General features: G+C 37.1%; 1 protein-coding gene across 4 annotated transcripts in view; it reads left to right on the top strand.

The window, feature by feature from the left end:
- The window catches only part of ank1a (ankyrin 1, erythrocytic a), a 295220-nt gene that overhangs the window by 30414 nt on the left and 245623 nt on the right, over positions 1-19183 (top strand). For 3 of the 4 annotated variants that reach the window (XM_039768575.1, XM_039768576.1, XM_039768573.1), the window contains exon 1: positions 540-575. The exons of the other annotated variant lie outside the window; for it this stretch is intronic. In XM_039768575.1, coding sequence (XP_039624509.1) covers positions 540-575 — 36 coding nt within the window. Of the gene's footprint in view, positions 1-539; positions 576-19183 lie in introns of those variants that run through there. 4 annotated transcript variants of the gene reach the window in all.

Raw genomic sequence — 19183 nt, 5'->3', positions numbered from 1 at the left:
GCAAACGGGTACCACATTTATAGGCCACATTGTGCGGTTTTGCACATAGCGATGCCCTGTTTCATGACAAAACATGCAAACAGGTGTTCTATTTGGGCAGCTGCAGATGGCAATTCACAAATCAAATAAAAATACAGACTACTTTGACCAGTGCATTTCGCCATTTCTAATAGCCACACATCAGAGGAATTCCTGCCTACCCAGACTAACACAGCCAAACTGTTCAACAGGCATTAATGACACACCTTTTTTTAAAAGGCACACATTGCCCCCTTTTCCTCCAATAGTACCTGTTCACTCTGCAAGGTGTCTGTGCTGTTTCAAATTTATAGTTTCCTCTGCTTTCTTTCAAATCTGAGTAGGTTGTGAAAAGTATTGGTATATTTTGCTACGCAATATTTTTAGCTCTACTATTTCAAACAGCAGAGATCTGTTGACCGGCTGAGCATTTTCCTAACAGTGAGAAATGTTTTGGTGAGTGATGGGGGGGAGATTGAGTCATGTTTCATTTTCAGCTTGGAAAGTGAATCTGGGTCCCTATGGCAGCACGAGGTGGGCATGCCAGCCAGCACTCTGTGAGTAGATCTGAAAATTCAGCACAGGTGAATCTGCGCAGGGTTCGGGGTGCATGAGTAGGATTTATTGAATTCAACTGCTGCATTTGTGGCAAATAGGCAGGCGGGTTTTAGGGCAGGGGAAAGCAGTAAGCGTCACAGAGTGGCAAACTTGTAAATGTCAGGCAGCTGCTGCAGTTTGTTTTGTAGGCCTTTCAAAACGTCTGAATCTCACCCTATGTTTAGAGTACAAGGCAGATTCTTTGAGGCAAGAGCTGGACTTTCTCTACCAGCAAATGTCAGAATTTTATTCTTCACAAATTGCAGTAGGTATTTCAATGGAACTGAAGCATTTGATTTGAGAATATTTTTAAATTTAAGAGTCTTTACTGACAGATTACTTCTGAACACCACTTCCAGGCAGCTTGTTTGAATTGCATGCTTTTCACGTTTAACTATGATAGGTGTCATTCAGTTCCACAAGTTTTGCTTTTTGATGTGAATGAAATGGTGCTGTCTAAGGAGGCTGTATAGGGCATGCAGCTGGTTGCCGAATCATTCATTCAAACCAAGTATTAACGAGATACAACTTGCCTTCTCTAGGTAGGCAGTGTTGTATACACACTTAAAGACTAATTTTAAAGACAAAGTTCTTGTTTCTCTTTTGATTTGGTGGACTTAGGTTAAATTTCCTTTAATTTAAGTTTTGGTATATTTTTTAATTAGATAACATTTTTGGTACAAATGGTCAACTTTAATTTTCAATAGAGTTTGCCATTGGGACAGTTAAAGATCAGACGTAAAGCTAAAGTGAGGGTTAATGAGAAGGACTCATCAGGTGTATAGTGGCTTTTCACAATTCAAGAGCAAGCTGATGCATCGATAAGCCTGCCACCCCAAGTGAATTTGGCCCACTATCCTTCACTTGTGCCATCACCACCTAGTGTCTATGAACATGCGTAACACACAATTTTACCCATGTAGCATGATTTTTCCCCCATACCACAACTACCTAGCATTTTGCATTATAAATAAAAAGCAAGTGCATCTCTCCAGGGTATTTCCTCCTGCATAGCCCCACTACTTAGTGCCTTTAACCGTAAAAGAGAAACAATTCCAGCCATCTAGCATTTGTGTCTTTTCTTCATGAAAATGCTGCCTAGATTACAATCTGTTGTGCCAATATTTGCCCTTCCATAATTTCTCAGAGGCTCCTTCATTCTACACTATATAAAATGTAGTGTGTTAATAAAATGCATGCAGTTGCTAAATACAAAGTTAATGACTATCTGTGTACTTTTTTATTATGAATTTCTTCCGCTCTTATGTATTACTGTTTCTTTTACCCTTTGGTTATTATGTATCTTATATGTTGGGCATTATTGTACAGCACTTTGGTTAGCCTTGATGTTGTTTTTAAAGTGCTAAATAAATAAATAAATAAGGCTCTGCTCCTAAACACAATATTTTTTTTAAACTAAAATGAAGGTTACACTAGCTGAATGAAACATCTTACTTAATTTTATATGATGACATAGAAACCTATTGTACTGAACAATGGGAATGTTTTATTCCTCATATGTGAAAGTTCTGAAGTTGCCTTTAGATCATCTTTAGATTTGCCAGAGATCAATGGCAGCAGCATGACAGCATTGTGCTGTAGCTGATTACGGACCCATCCATAACCTTAAACACTTCTGAAAACGCTACATGCTTAAGAAAAGTATTTTTTGGAGAAGCCAGCACGTTGCTGATTTAATATTTGAGATTTCTTGAAGTATTTACAAAATTACATTTCAATATGCTTAAGTATTTAATGCATCAACTTCTTGGTGTTGGTGTGCATGAACATTTTTCATAATTGCGCAATACAATGATGATAGTGATACAAGTGGATGATTACTGATTGTGTTTTTTCAACAGAGTGATAAGACACCTATCTCTATTAACAACATGATTTAGAGGAGACAACATAGTTTTACCCTACTAAATATGAAAGAGCCCCATCGATTGCAGAGGTATAGTACCAGGAACTTAACCCTTGCATTCATTATTTATAGATATGTACTGTATAAATAGTACACAAATCAATATATAAGTCCTGAAACTGTAAGGTACCCAAAGAGCCATCCAAACTTTTTTTTTATTTAGTTCATTTATTAATTTTCAACCAGCTTACCCAGTTCAAATCTTTTGGGAGCATTCAGTATATTTTAATAGCCCTCTTCGCTAAGGACAGTTTTAAAATTTATAAACAAATTAACAGATATAATACATTAAGTTAATACACATACACATTTAAAGTTAAGTAAACAGAAATGTAGAAATGAATAAACTTTAGTTAAAATGATATTGACATAGATCTGGCTGAAAAAACTTGTGGTTGCTTAACAATGGACGAGTCCAGGATTAGGGTTAGGGTTAGAATTAGGCTTAGGGTTAGGTCACTTCTGGAATAGTGAGTCCTTCTTGCAGTTACAGTAGATCAATGTACTTCTGCAGAATATTCTATACCAAAAATATGTTTATTTTTCCACACAAAGTAGCACTACTATCAATATTCTAAACCCACTTATTTTTTTTGCAGGGAGCCAAATCCTGTAGAAAAAGCACTAGGTATAACGTAGGAACCAACTCTACAGAGCACCATAGAAAAAAATGGCAAAGCAGCAATACAGTTTTATAGCAAAGCAAGAATTAAATTAAGAAATTGACTGGAACCAAAACCTGATGCCTTGTTGCCTCTAAATTATGTTTACGAAGCCATGACTATTTTCATTAAACATATTGTTAGATTATTGCTCAATGTCTCTTTATTGTAAAGGGTACTATAGGAATGTGAGGGCACAGCATACAATGCTTCAATAACCTAATTGTAACTTGCATAGAAAACAGATATGATTTAGCATTGTTGTGAATAATTTATAAACTTGATATGAGAACTACAGGGCATTTCACGCAAGTTTTTATTTTATTTATTTTTTTTTTGTTTTACACTAGATGGCTCTAATACACCATTAAGAATTCAGCTGCTGTAATTTATTTTTGCAAAAAGCAAACTGCTTAAAATGTTCAGACATAGCAATTCAGGGATCCTGGGCTTATAGTCGTGCTATGCAGAAGGCAAGCGGTTTTACTGTTAAACACATTGCTGATTTATTTTTTCTTCATTTTTTTGCACAATTCTGTTATAATTCCTTTTTGCACCCAGAGTTCAATAAATGTGCTCTCTGGTGCCAAAGCAGACTGCTGCCATGTGGGACTAGTAATCTACAGCTGATCTCCTGTGGGTTTCCTTGCAGTCAGGACTTGGAGCAAATGGCAGTAGAAACACAAGGGAGAGGGAGAGAGAGAAAGTGCAAGGTATTTAGCAGTGTGTCTGGCCGTGAAAAATTGCAATTACTGTCAAGAATTTTCTTCTGATGGGCATTGTGAAGCAAATGGAGGATCTCAGCCGAGGTTTTTAATTTTTGATTGTAGTCTGTATTTTATCTGGCGGCTATGTGAAGCCTGTCGCAAAGCAAAAAGAATTGCGGATTTAAAAGCAGGCAGCTGCAACGCCACACCACTTTTAAATGATTCCCTCTCCCCTTTGCAAGCTGCAAATCTCTTTAGTGCCGCTGGGATGAGAAATGCAAGGCCGATTCTTGCTGGTGAGAGGTGTTATCTGAGAGCCAAGACGTCTGCTTTGTGTGATAAATGAGTAGCCTGATCAGATGAGAAAAACATGTGAGAAGTGAGCACAATTAAATTCCAACAAAACTATGCATCAATTACAAATGCATTTTCCCAAGCAACATGTTATTTAGCAATAGAGTTCAAAGCATCTTATGACAAAAGAAGCATAAAAAAGAAAATACTTCATATATCCATGTTGATTTATTTCACTTTAACAGTTCTAGCACACTTTTGGCATGTGTAATGTATCTATCATTGGGGAAAATCTGTAAGGAGGTTCCCAAAGAGATACCGTACTGATTTTGGGGTATTTCAGTACTAATGGTGACTCCATAGTTTCAGGCTAATGCCCTGTAGGTTTGCCTTTTTTTTGGTGAGCTGACAGAATATATATAAAGCATAGTGTATTAATCATAGTAGCCATTTGCACTATATATTTGCCTTAACTGCTAATTCATGGAAGTGCACTGCAGAAGTGCTATCATTTTGATCCATGCATTTTGTAACCTGCTTATTCAGTTTGTGGTCAGGAGGACCCTGAACAAGGCCAAGGTGCCAATTCCTTGCATCTGGGGCAATAATAGGGTCACCATTTAACCTAATGCACTTAATCTGTGCTTATTATTGCCTGAAATCAGTACTAGCAACTTCATACAGTATGTAAAGCAGGGACCAATCTTGGATGGCGAACCAATTCATCATGGTGCATAATGAGTTATGGTAACTACTGAGAAACTCACTTGATGCCTGTTGGCCTCATCTCTCTCATAGCTACTACACATCCATCTTGAAACACATTGACAGTTGGATTTGAACACCAATCATTGTTCTGGCAGCAGCTCCTTTAACAAACTATTCATATACAGGATGTTATGAGTCCTAGGCATGGTGAAAATGGGTGTGAGACCTCCAAAATGAACCTCAAAAGCCAGGTTTGGTGAGACCTAGAAAAGACATAACCTACAGCACCCTGAGCCCAGTACTCTACTGACTGTCTTCAACTTAAACAGGCTTAAAAGGTGTTTTTGGCTTCCGAGGTTCAAAAATACTAGAAATGTTCCAAAATGTATCAAAATGGCTTATGAGGAAGAGAAACTGATCAAATCTGGCTTGTAGAGTCTAGTAAATCTAGTAAAAATTTGTAGTAACAGAATAAAACAATATATTAAAAGAAGCTCAAAAACAGCATAAATGAGTTTCCTAAAAAGCAGTCCCAAACAAAGAAGTCCCATACACTATCCAGAAGTAGAATCCCAAAACAATTAACACAACACCAGTAAATGCAAACTAAAATTAATTATTACAAATGTTTCCACTATGAACTGAATGTACCACTGCTGAGATCCTCTCCCCAGGTTCAGTATTTAGCCAGAGGGAGGTCACCACAGCAGTGATATCAGGGTGGCCCCACATCTTGGAGTACCAACCAGAGAATATATGGAACACAGGAAAACACATGATAAATAAAGAAATAGTAAAGCAAAAAATAATAACAAAACTACATATATACAATACATTACGGAAAAATAATGCTTTAAACAAAAACACAGAAAAACAACAAAAAAACACAACCCAGGAATTACACCTGGGCTAAAATATGACACAAGGAGAATGTGCTACAGTAAATCGACACAGGCTAGGAGTATGTAGTCGTGAAGTAGCTGTGCTTAACATTGATCCACCATGGCACTAACATGCAATATATCCATACCTTCTCGAAAACTGCGTATTCAATTTAGCAGGTGCCGGAGTCTAATTAGGCATCAACAGGTATAAATCAGAAACTAACCCTGGACGGGAAGCCAGTCCATCACAGGGCACACTTATTCGCACACTTACAGTACCTATAGTTAAACAAATGCATTTCTTTTGAATAAGAAAGAAATCCAAAGTACCTGAAAGGAAAACATAAATACACCACAGGGCCTGTGAACATGCTTAGCAGTGCTAATCATTATTATATTTCTTAGTATTCTACTCATGTTTCAGACCTACTGAAGATGCAAACAGTGGTTCAGTTCACAGAAATACTATATATACTGTAGTATTCAGAAATTACAGATTTCAAAAATATAATTTTTACTCATCAGAACATATTAATGACCCCCCAAAAAAATGGCATTAAATAATAAAATAGCTGGTCATGGTCTCTGTAGATTTTGCTAGTTCTTCGTATCTCTTCATAATATTTCTGTAGGCACTTCTATTTCATTTCACAATCTAAAGACCTGCAGGTTAAGTTAACTGACATTTAAACATTGGGCTTCTGTATGTGAGTATGAATGTGTGTGTTTTTGACCTTAAATTAATGAATCTCTCCGAAGGTAGCTGGGTGCTGTGTCAGACCAGTAACAGTCCATTAAAAATGCACAGACACTTCATTGTTGTTGGATGAGACTCTTTGCAATCTACATCTTGCTCGTTTAATATCAAACATCATGTACTGTACATTCTGTAATAAACAGTTTGCTGTGGTTAATTTCAAATGAGATTGACAACATGCTTTTCTATTGAAGCACTACCATTTTTGTAAGTTGCTAAGCAGGAGTTCCACTATGTAATAGCCATTTAAAAGTTCTCAGTAAGCTGCTTCTGCTTTTGTGAATGTTTTTTTTTTCCTGCTGGGAGTGTAGATGGGAGTTTTTGTGGATATGTTCCTAGTGCCAGTTCCTTGGGATATTAGAAATGTAGGTCAGAATAGTACTCTTATATTACTGGTATAATTTTAAGTAGCATTTTCTGTCATTTCTGTGATGCTGAGATGGGGATTTTACAAGTACTATATTTCATTAATGCACTGAGAAAAAAAATCACAAATGTATTAGTTTTGTCATTTGTTTCTCTTGCTATCAGACTGTGTACACTTTTGTCAGACGTACAAAGTTATGCTGATTTTGTTGCTATTGAAATGGTCAGAAAACGTAAGAGAGCAATCACTTTAATAGAGTTAACATAACCTGGTAGAATATAGGAAATTTAAGCCCTTTGAAGTGGTGTCCATCTCAAGGTCTTCGTATGCTGCCTCTGAAGGGACATGTCATACAGGAGTCTGCAACACAGTCCATAAGTGTTTACCCATTAAAGAACAGTGCTGTGCCATGTGACAGACCATAATATACAGTACAGGGTGTTCTGACACTGTATGCCTTTCTCTAATTTTCTGCAAGATCTTAATGAAATGTTCCAGAACTAAAATTTTCTTCCTCTGTCTAATATAGAGTACAGAGGTGCAGAATACAATGCACTAATACATCCCATTTTACAGTAAACATTTTTGATTCTGAATGGATTGTGTTTGAATTGCATAGACCAGTGGGACTCACTTCAGTCATGATGAAGTAGTTAGGTTGAAAAGTACTAAGACACATTAAACAAAATATTTCAAATTGTTATGATCACCTCTAGTTTCATATTGTCACAACTGGCCCACAGAAGGTGCCATATTCATTTCTCTCCATATCATCTTGGCTTAACTGGATAAAAAACTTTATTCCAGAGTCCTGTTTATAGACTTACAACACATCATTTAGCACTGTTGAACCAGCAAAGCTGATCACAAGACTCCTCAGTTTAGGACCTAGTCACTGGATTTTGGACTTCCTTCTCCTTGTTTTCCTCTTACTGTGTGACCACACAAAGTTTAATCTCTGTAATTAAATTATTGATGACACCACCATCATAGGCTTGATAACCTACAATGATAAGACAAAAAAGTCTACCCATTGTGATAAATAACGTTCACAACACGTTGCAAAGGTTTGGGGTTTTGCCCCGTATAATCTCGGGTATCCAAATTGGTCAAATTGCAATGAAAAAATACATCAAACATTCGACCTTAACCATGGTTTGAGGCTCATTTTTATACAGAGAACAAAATGGCTACAGGAAATGATGTGGCAGGAAGTTAGCTGAGACCGGAAGTGACATCATTATAGCAAGGCCGGAAGTGATGTCATCAGGATAGGCTGGAAGTTACATCATCTCCGAGGGACCCGAAGCGACGTCATCTGCGGGAGACGGAAGTGAAAATGAATCTGAAGGAGTTGTTGTTGCGGAGCCCTTTTCGTGTATTGGTATTGTTGATGCTGATTGTGTGTTATTATTTGTCCTCTTTGGTTCTGTAAAGGTAGAGAGAGAGATATCAGTACCACAATTCAACCCCCCATCGGACAAAATATCACTCACCTCCGGGCTTGTTGACTGCCTCGTAAGCGCACGTGTGTGACACCATTGACTCAATTGTTCCAGCACAGTAGTCTCACCCTTAATATCATGAAAATGATGGAGCTGGCCAGCACATTTATAAAGCAGAAGGTGGAGCACATTCCCCTCTGCTTCATAGTGGAAGGCTGTTGAAAGGGTGAGCAGTTTTAAATTTCTTGGAGTGACTGTCACAGATATACTGAAGTGGACACATCACATTTCATTTATTTTCAAGGACTCAGCAGCACCTATTCTTCCTCAGGTATGCTTGCATATGTCCATCTGTTCTCTCTAACTTCTACAGGTGCAAAGTAGAGTCGTTCTCACTGGCTGCATAAAATCCTGGTACTGGATTTTCTTGACTCAAGTTCATAAAATACAGCAGAGAGTGCTGAATGCAGAACAGAAAATTACTGGAATCTACATTCTGGTCATTCATAACATTTACAACAGATTTCTGTAGAAATAATGAAAATATTGCAAAGACCATTAGGTCCAGGTGGGAGAAGATGCTGCTGGTTGGTTACGAAAGCTTCTTGACTAGAGAGTTCTACCCTGCACTGAAACAGTTCCCAAAGTGAATGTCAGCTTCTGATGTTTGTGCTGTTTGTGTAGAACAAGGACCAGAAGAGGCAAGACATCAAGGAGCAGGGCAGAAATGAGATCAGTTGTCCTCTAGGAAGAAATTTTTCCCTTGAAGAAAAAAGAGAGAAAGGAAGTTACATACTGTGTTATACCTTCCCCTTCCTCTTGGCTTCTGCTTAGAACCTACTAGCTGTCAACTGCGACTTCGCCAGCGTAGTAGTGAAACACGACAGTGAGGAGGCCCTGCCTGGCTCCCTACTCCTGATGTCACACTTCCCCTTCCCACTCCCCTCTGTGTGCAGCCTCTGTCTCGGATTAACGCAAATATATTGCTCCTGCAAGTGAACTATTATTCTTAGCGCAATAAGAGAAGTCGCAAAATCAACCAGAATGTTCAAGCAAATTATAGACGAAAAGCCTAACCTAAATCTGTTAAGTAGTTCTCTTGTTTGCTAGCTAAATGTAGGTAAGGAACTCCCCGAGGCTGGCACGTGAGTGAGGAGGGCCTTGCTCCACTCCCCTCAGCCCACTGCGTGTCTCTCGAAATTTGCGCAAATAAATCTGTGCCACAACCGAACTATGATACATAGCGCAATGACAGAAGTCACAAAATCAACCGGAATGTTCAAGCAAGTTATAGAAATAAACCTGATCTAAATTTGTTAAGTAGTTCTCTCATTAATACTGGACATACATACGCACAGACAGACGTTGGATTTTAAATATATAGAGATGATACTTTCCACGGACTTGTTTGTTCAAAATACTCAATATATTGTATGTAGGTACTGTATCTATACCATATAAGCTGATTTCTGTCCTCTGGGCAGGTATACTTTGTTGGGTATGTTTAACATTAGAGTTTGTAATACATATGGTAAACGCAATTGCATTGAATCTTCTACCCCAAAAGATTGCACATCACAAACATTAACACTGCTTTTTAGAGCCTGTCTTCTATATAATATAAGCTTATTTTTGTCCATCTGGCAGTTACAATTAAAGGAAGCTTGTGTCCAAGTAAAATCAGCTTTGATGAAATTCAAGGAAAATAGATTTTAAATTAGTAAATTGTCGAGAGACAATTATCAAACAAAGAAATGATTAAAGAGAATTGCTGTGGTACTATGGAACTCAGTTATGAATATTGGATTTATATAAACTTACCAATTGAGAAACCCACTGATGGAAAGTGTCCTCTATGTTGTTAGAAAGGTAAAGCTTTCCTTGAGAAACTGAAAGAGTGCTCAAAATATTTTTGAAATTAATGATAAGTGAGGGCAGAAAGAGTTAACATTTTTTGGATACATACGACCACTCAATGGTTCTTTTGCTTTTGTCTCTGTTGGCACAACTCAATTACTCAATTGCACAGAAAATAAAATCATAGACTGAGACAGCTGGTGTGTACATGAGTGCGTATATATTTTTTGCTTTTGGCATTGAAAAGGACAGTCCTTAAAGTGCTGTACTTTCTGCCACAATGATAAGGGAGGGTGTGGTAACTGTGGTGGGGCACCAAATTGGAGTCAACTGTATATATATTATCCATGAAGGATCAGAACCTAGGCCGTGATGGCTGAGAGAAAAGACGGATAACAGAACAGTTACTTTAAAAATGGTATACATTAGATTAGTTTAGCAAATAATTGTATATATTTACAAAACAAAACTATGTTAACAAAAATAAATATAATAATATAATAAATAAATAAATAAATAATATAATTAAGTATCAACAAAAATAATTAATTCATATAATATTGTAACAACCAGTGTAATAAGCAAACACAGCTCAGGGGTACTGGAGTTCTCAACGTTTTCCTTGGAGTCTTTGTTCCGTTACAAATGTTATCTGGATTATGGGGCACACCTCCAAAATAGTAAAAGAAAGCTTTCCCTACCAATCAGTATATCTCCTTCCACTCGCATTCTGTCTTTCTTTACACTGCAAACACTCCTGTGTATTGAGTCCTTACTCTCTACTCAAAGTTTACATCTGCCACACCTTCCTTTTTCTCCTACCTTCTCTTGTCGCTCCTCTCCTAAGAGGTGTGCCCGTCCCTAATAGAACAGAAGCCCTTCACCCCCTCCCATCACTTGCACAGCATTCCACCCCTTCTGCTCCCACACAGTGCATCACAAGCTGCCTACACTTCAAAATATATTAACAAAACATAGTATAACAGAATTTAAAAAGAAAGTTACAGTACAGAAGAACATTAATATTAATGCATTAACATTAATACAGAATAACATGACCATTAGTGGCTTTCATTTTTGACATGTTTTTCAATTTTGTCTGCATCACACATTATATGTTATGGTGATACTAAATTGGCCCCTGTGTGTGAGTATGTGTTTGCCCTGCCTTGTGCCCTATGCTAGCTAGGGTATGTTCCAGCACGCCCAAAACCCCCATGACCCTGTTCAAGACAAAACACTTTAGAAATGGACTGACTGACTTAGTAACAAATGCAATAGGCCAGATGTGATTGTTATAAAAAACACATAGAAGTACTGGATTTTAAATTTAATAAATAATTGGGGTCTGTAGACAAATTTGAATATGCAAACCCCCAACAAAACACAGCAGAGAAATGCATGTACAACAGTTGTTTATGATGATCCATTTGTTTATTTTCTATACCATTTCTAAATCACATTTTTCTGTTCAAAAGGTGTGTGGAGGACTAAACACTAGCCCATACTGGAGCACACTCATGCACACACTCACATGGGTTCAATTTAGGTTAGCCTATAAGTTAACTTAGGATGTGAGAAAAAAATACATGCAGATATGGAGATGGACAATGACCAAGCTTAGATAAAAATGCAGGATTATGGGGCTGTGATGCTGCAACATATTAAATACACAATAAACTAGAGCCTGCGGTGGGCTGGCGCCCTGCCTGGGGTTTGTTTCCTGCCTTGCGCCCTGTGTTGGCTGGGATTGGCTCCAGCAGACCCCCGTAACCCTGTAGTTGGGATATAGCGGGTTGGATAATGGATGGTTGGATAAACTAGAGCAGTATTAGTATAATTAACAAAAACAAATTATGACAATATAAAATTCATGACATTGTAACTTAGATGACAAGTTGACTTGGGGGAAAGCAAAAACCATACTCAGCAGCTTGCCTGGAGAATACTGGGGGTTCCACAGTTGGTTATAACGGACAAAGTCACAGTTGTGATGACCAGGGCTAAATGGCCACCCTCTTCCTCCCTCATTAGTATGTGATGAATGGTCCAATAAAAAGCAGATCAAATCCTTTTATTTTTTAATCCCTAAGCTCTGAATATCTGTGGAGTCACTTTCATTGGATGGTAGTAGTAGTTTAGCAATGCAGAAGCAGGATACTGACAGGAGAAACAGAATAGAGGAAGATCAGAAACAGCTCATAATGATTGTTTGTTGTGCTTGTATTTTTTAAATTACAAACAACTTTTTGGTCAATCAGAGTATGCTGGACTAAAGTAGTTAGTCTTTACTACTGAATTTAAATGCTGAGAATAATGAGGAATTTCTTATTCAAGCAGACAGAATGTTCCACAGCATTTGTTCACTGTATCTGAAGGGTTGATTTCCCAAAGACGTTTTTTTTTTTTTAACTTTGGCAACTAACTTGGTGTGCAACCAACTTGATTACACTGGAAATGTCCCACTAGTAACAATATTATATTTTTATGCTTTGTTAGGGTCTGGTCTTTGGATAACACCATCAGATTGACAGAAAAATGATTAATAGATTAGAAACCAAGATCAAGATAATGACAACTGTGTAAGTGAGAGTTTTGGACAAAAGTAAACTTAGTGACCCATACAGATTTTAACAAGTTCTCTTTTTAAAAGTTTTCTGTTTATGGCATAGAATACCAAATGGGCATCATATAAAATCACATGCTATAAAACCTTCCAAAAAGAGACATAAGCTGTGTTTTTCCAAACCAAAGATTTTCCTTCTATTTATCTCCATAATGTGGCTTGTGCAATTGACGAATAATTTGCTATCCACTTAGCTGACACAGACAACCCATTGAAGTGTCTCAGCTATAAATCACCTTGACATTACTTGCATGATTATTTGCCCTGCACTTCTCAGATGTCTTGTCTCTTGTTTAATCTGATAAAAACACTGTTGATAATTTTTTTTTTCTTTATATGAGGGTATTATACCTAACCAAATATTGGAAGCCTAAGACTCAGTCAGCAGCAATAACTGAACCAATAAAACATAAAATATTAAAATGCCAAGAATGTCTTCATAATATTTTCACTTCAGTCATCATTTGCTTTTAATATGTTTTAAACAGGTCTCTGTTTTTTTGGCTTCTTTGAATACTTGGCTTGTTTGAAGAAAAAGCATTAGCTACCTTCCTTTAATTTTGTCCTGGAATGGAACAGCTGCTTTAAGAATATGCCCCCTGAAGCCCACATGGTGATTCTGTGCATTCCCAAACTCTTTAATTACCTTCTTGTATGCCAAGGAGGTTGGGTTTTAAAAAGAGACCTACTATCAATTTAGCACTGGAATCCCTAAAGCCTACAAAAAACTCGTAATCCCGGCCCACCTTAAATCCCTTTGCACCTCTCCATCAGCATCTTTTGTTTTGTAAATGTGTCGATCAGCAGAAGCCTGCTGTCCCATCCCCACCTTTGACGGGCAGAAAGTTCTCCCAGCTCAAGCCAAGGCTCCTGCATGTGAGGTTCCTGGAGTTGTATAGGGTAAAGAATACAGTATATCGTTATTTGGAATACGTGCATTTTATGGGTGTTCCGTGTCTACAAAGATCTGGGTAAGTGTAGGATGAAAGGAAATACTGAACACATGCCTAAAGCAGAAACTTTTTCCATGTTATACTAATAATGACGTGAAGTGTATAATGTATGAAGATGTTAGAACAAATATCAAATATACACGTGCACATTTATTCACGAATACAACCGAAGAAAAAAAAACACATTTGATTTACATACTTAAAGCAGAAACTTTTTCCATGTTATAATAATAATGGCGTGAAGTGTATAATGTATGAAGTATTTAGTCCAAATATCAAATAAACACATGTGCTTTTATTCAAGAATATAAGCAAAGAAAAAAAAAGCATTTGATTTACGTGTTGCTGTCAATGAGTTAAAATCCCAAGCTCAAATGTCAATTGACAGGGAGTTTATCTGTGGTATAACCCAAAGGTCCTGGTTTCGAGACCGGGTGCTCTGCGTTTTGAGTAGTGAGCTGCTATTATTAGTATTATTATTACTATAATATAATAAAAACATATTTGATTCTAGTCTGTAACACCTGGTGTAAATTTTGGCTACTTGTAAAAGTTAGCACTTGTTTTTTTTATTATTCAGTTTCATTCTCTCAGCGATTTTCACGTGGTAAAACAAACTTGCTTCTCTCTCTCCGAGTTGATGCTGTTTATCTCCAATCTTTTCACAAGAGAAGCAATGACCACAGTGGATGCTGTGGCTGATGCCTGTTCAGAATTATTTGTTTCACCTGCAATCAAAGATACAATGTCTCGTGACCGCTATCAGACTGGACAAAGGCAGAACCGTAACAACAGACAGCTTCTTCACAGCGCTTTTGCTGGTTAATAGACTGCTGAACCGCAACACAACTCTGCTTGGCACCATAAAGTAAAATGGGACTTCCACCTGCAGCTATAGTAACTTTAGTATACGAACAATTCGCCATGCTAGTGTTTAGATCTGTTTTGTGGTGCCTTTTGTTTTGCTGCAGGACAAATTTTTTACATAGTTTTTAAATGACATGTACTTTTAAAAAATAAAATTTCAGTGTCCACACAACAAATAAATAAATTAATTAATAAACTTTGTTCTTTTCAGGGCACACACCCACACACACATTCAGTCAAAATCTAACCATCCGTTTTCTTAACCTACTTAGTTGAACGTAGTGAAAACTGAACATCTGTGCACACAGTAATCATCCCAAATGAGAATTGAAACAGCATCTGTATGATTTGAGGTGGCAAGACTATCCTCTGCACCTTTGTGCTGCCCATCATTATTTACAAATAATAATTTTAAAAGTTTTCAGTGCACCAAACTGCAAATAATTGTTTCCCATATAAATGATTTTAACTGATGCAGCAATAAAGCACTCGGAATGCTTGGAAGACATTACAGCCATTACGAAGTAGCATTGTATATTATCTAATTGAAAACAACTGAAACTGAATAATTGGATTCTTATCTTATCCTAATTAATCTAATTGAAGTACTTTCTATTGTTTCATAAACTGACACATTTCTAATACTTTGTGGCCCTTGTACAATAATGCAGCATGCTTTTCTGTCAGTGTTTTATATTCCCTGCAATTTTAGCATGCCCTCTGGTGGTAAACTTTGTATATACATCTTCTGCTATCAAACCAGTTTAATCCAGTTCAGTACTCAATTGCAATGAACAGAAGGCTGATGCTAAGACTGAAAGAGTGTCTGTCTTTTACAGGACACCCTTACCCACATTAATACCAGTTTAATGAAACCTTACATCCTAAACTGCTGCCTTTGGGATGGCAGTGGTCAAGTGAGTTACACAGTTAACAAAGAGAAACCGTAAACATTTCCAACAAATTCACACGTTGATTGTAATTTTGTGTAGTGTAAGCCAATGTTTATTTTTCAAACATTATGCATGCCCCAGCTGTAGTTGTGTGTTTTGCTGAAAGTCCTAATATTTAAAGGCTTAAAACCAGTGCTCCAGAAAACCTGGAATATCACCAAAAACACATTTTATTAAAATTCTAAGTAATCGTTGCATTTTATTATTTTCTGTCTTCCTCAATTCTCATTCACCCTTGGTGAGGCCAAATAAATGAATGTGTGTATGGATAGGTTTGCTTCTGTTTTTTTCCATTCTGACTTTACTAATTAAATAGGCTTCTGTTTAAAAAAGGTTATTAATTTGTGAACATTTATAGTTAATTAATAGGTTCTGACTTAAACCTTCGTTTAAAGCAATAATTCCTTTGCTATCATGGAGTGTTATTTTACTTCTTTTAAGTTGATTCTTAACCACTCTCTTCTGAAAGCACTGCATAGATTCATAAATTTAAATCAGTAAAATAAAGCAATAAAATACAAAGCACCACTCAAGATGTGCACCCTTGTACAGTCACATATTCATTTAGACAATTAATATGTGCTAAGAAGTACCTCTAGGGACTTTTTCTGTCCACTGCTATCAGGCATTTCAGTGCTTCCTCCCATTCACTCATTCCATTTATTTTGAAATATCTGAACAATATACATTTATTTATTTATTTACAAACATATTAATTGGCTGTATTATTTGTTCTGTGATTTTGTATCCTTGTTTTAATATTTCTGCTGCTGTATGCATGTGGATTTGCCCTTGGGATTAATAAAGTTTACCTAATCTAATCTAATCTAATCTAATCTAATACTGTTTTATAGATTTATGGTTGCTGTATTTTGCAGATTGCACCTGCTTTTCAATGTAAATTCTTTTAACTTGAAGCCTATTACTAGCCCAAACACATGCATCTTACAACAGGCAGAAAGTGACAAACCTTTTGAACATTAAAGAATAAAAAACTATTTGCAGGTAGCTTTACTTCTGATGGCAATATACGTTTTAAACAGATGTGGAGACACAAGAAGGCAGAAACCTCATCAGAACAGTTGTCTCAGGTACTACTGTCATGCAGGCAAGTTTCTTGATCGTAGCTGAGGTCCTGGATATTGAGATGTGTCTCTGTGGCTTGGTTTGGAGAAAAAGTTGTGGGCTAAAGGGTTCAATGAATTCCAACAGGAATGCACCAGCTTTCTTTACCATAGATTCAGGGAGAAAATATTTATTTGTCATAAATTTTAAATAATGTTAGCAAGAATTAGACCAGTAAATAATATAATTGTTCTAGATTCCACCTCTTCTCTTTTTTCCTCTCCTTAACCAGACTATGTTAGAAAGTGTCTTGATTATCTAACAGATATAGTGCTTGATTTTAGCCTGATGTTTTTTTCTGGAAGTTTAAATTTGGAGGCCTTGTTGTACAGCTCATATAGCACCCAAAATTACTAATACAAGCTGAAATTTTTATATGTGTTGTTAAAACATAAGCTAAATCCATGTGTGAATTTGTAAATATACTAGAAAAAATACAAATATGTGCATAACATTTAAACTATAAATTACAATGACATAGTCAGTCAGTCATTGTCCAACCCGCTATATCCAAACACAGGGTCATGGGGGTCTGCTGGAGCCAATCCCAGCCAGCACAGGGCACAAAGCAGGAACAAACCCCGGGCAGGGCACCAGCCCACCGCAGAGCACACGCACACACACCCACACACCAACCTGCACCTAACCTGCATGTCTTTGGACTGTGGGAGGAAACTGGAGTACCTGGAGGAAACATACGCAGACACAGGGAGAACATGCAAACTCCACGCAGGGAGAACCCGTGAAGCAAATCCAGGTCTCCTTACTGCGAGGCAGCAGCGCTACCCACTGCGCCACCGTGCCGTCCCCCCAATGACATAGTACATGATGATATTTACTAAACATTACTGTCATAATTGTTGAAGGCTACTAATGTTGGTAAATAAATGAAAGTAAATTAAGACTAGCCTGAAATATACAAGAAGAAAACAAAATTGCCTACTTATAGAAATTCCAGCAGAAATAAACACCTGGGGCCTCATGTATAACGCCGTGCGTAGAACTCGCACTATAACATGGCGTAAGCACAAAAGCCGAAATGTGCTTATGCACAGAAAAATGTATGCTTCATTGTAGAGAATAGTCATGCATACAGCATTCGCACTCATTCACACCAGTTCAGAGTTTACAACTAATGTACAGAAACACGTTTATCTCACATGTATCAGCAAATGGAGAATTTGAAGATTTTACACTGAAAGTCAATATGCTGAGTTTTGATCCCATGTGCTTGGAACTGTCTTTCTGTCATTAAGTGGACTTTGTTTAAATTTTTACAGTTTTTTTATTGGCCGCTGAAAATAATGGAGATAAAGAGTTTTTAGTAGTGAAAAATGTAATTGTTATGTAATTTTTTTGATGTGACATTTTTGAAGATGTTTGTTTTTGAAATACATCCTCCCATTTATTGATGTTTGTGATGTTGGATTGCCAAGGTGTTGCTAAGCAGGATGACAGAACAAGTACGATGCATGACGTCTTAACTGCAATGATTTAAAGGTCAATTCCTGGTTGTCCAAGATTGTGAATAAAACGAAACAGAAATCATAGTGTTATCCATCCATCCATCCATTTTCTAACCCGCTGAATCCAAATACAGGGTCACGGGGGTCTGCTGGAGCCAATCCCAGCCAACACAGGGCACAAGGCAGGAACCAATCCTGGGCAGGGTGCCAACCCACCGCAGATCATAGTGTTATTGTTAAATAAATCTCTTTTTTTCTCTTTCTTGATTTTGATTTATGTCTTGTGCTTTGCCTTAGGCGATGTGAACTATTTTGGCTTTAGACTTTCTCGCTGTGTTTCTCAATCTACTATTTTGTCTGACATCCTGGCCTTTGTTTATTTGATTTTTATCCTTCCAATGCCAACTGTGGCTTGTTATTACTATTACAATATTTACATCATACTGCTCCTTTCCTTTCCAGTCATTACACTTTCTTTCTAACCTTCTTTTTTTAATAATAGCTTCCTGTACCCTATCATTTGTATTAGTTACTCACCCATTTACATTTTTTGTAATAGAGAATCTTGTGACAGAGAATCTTTGTACTCATATTTCAGTAAGTGTTCATTTTTTTTACAGACAGTTTTTAGAATTAATTTCCAACTTTTGCACCCCCTCAATATTCCAGTGGAGCTTTGTCTATCCATCTGGATGCCACAAAATATGATACAGTCTAAATAATGACTGGTTAACAGCTGTTTTACAGAGTGGTGCAGTGGTTGCGCAGAGCAAAACAGCAGAAATTAGGAGGCAAACACATTACTTTTGGAAAAAAAAAATGTCATGCTTTAAACCTCAATTGCACTGGAATGAGTGGGAGAATAAATATAGATAAGATGTATTAATTTGGTTCCTTGTAGCAAACAGAGATCAAACAACATATTAAGGGCATGCTGTATAACCTATTTCTAATAGTGTGTCACATTGCT

The sequence above is a fragment of the Polypterus senegalus genome, chromosome 11 (genome assembly GCF_016835505.1).
Source record: "Polypterus senegalus isolate Bchr_013 chromosome 11, ASM1683550v1, whole genome shotgun sequence".
Taxonomy (NCBI): Eukaryota; Metazoa; Chordata; class Cladistia; order Polypteriformes; family Polypteridae; genus Polypterus; species Polypterus senegalus.
This window is presented reverse-complemented; position numbering and strand designations above follow the sequence as displayed.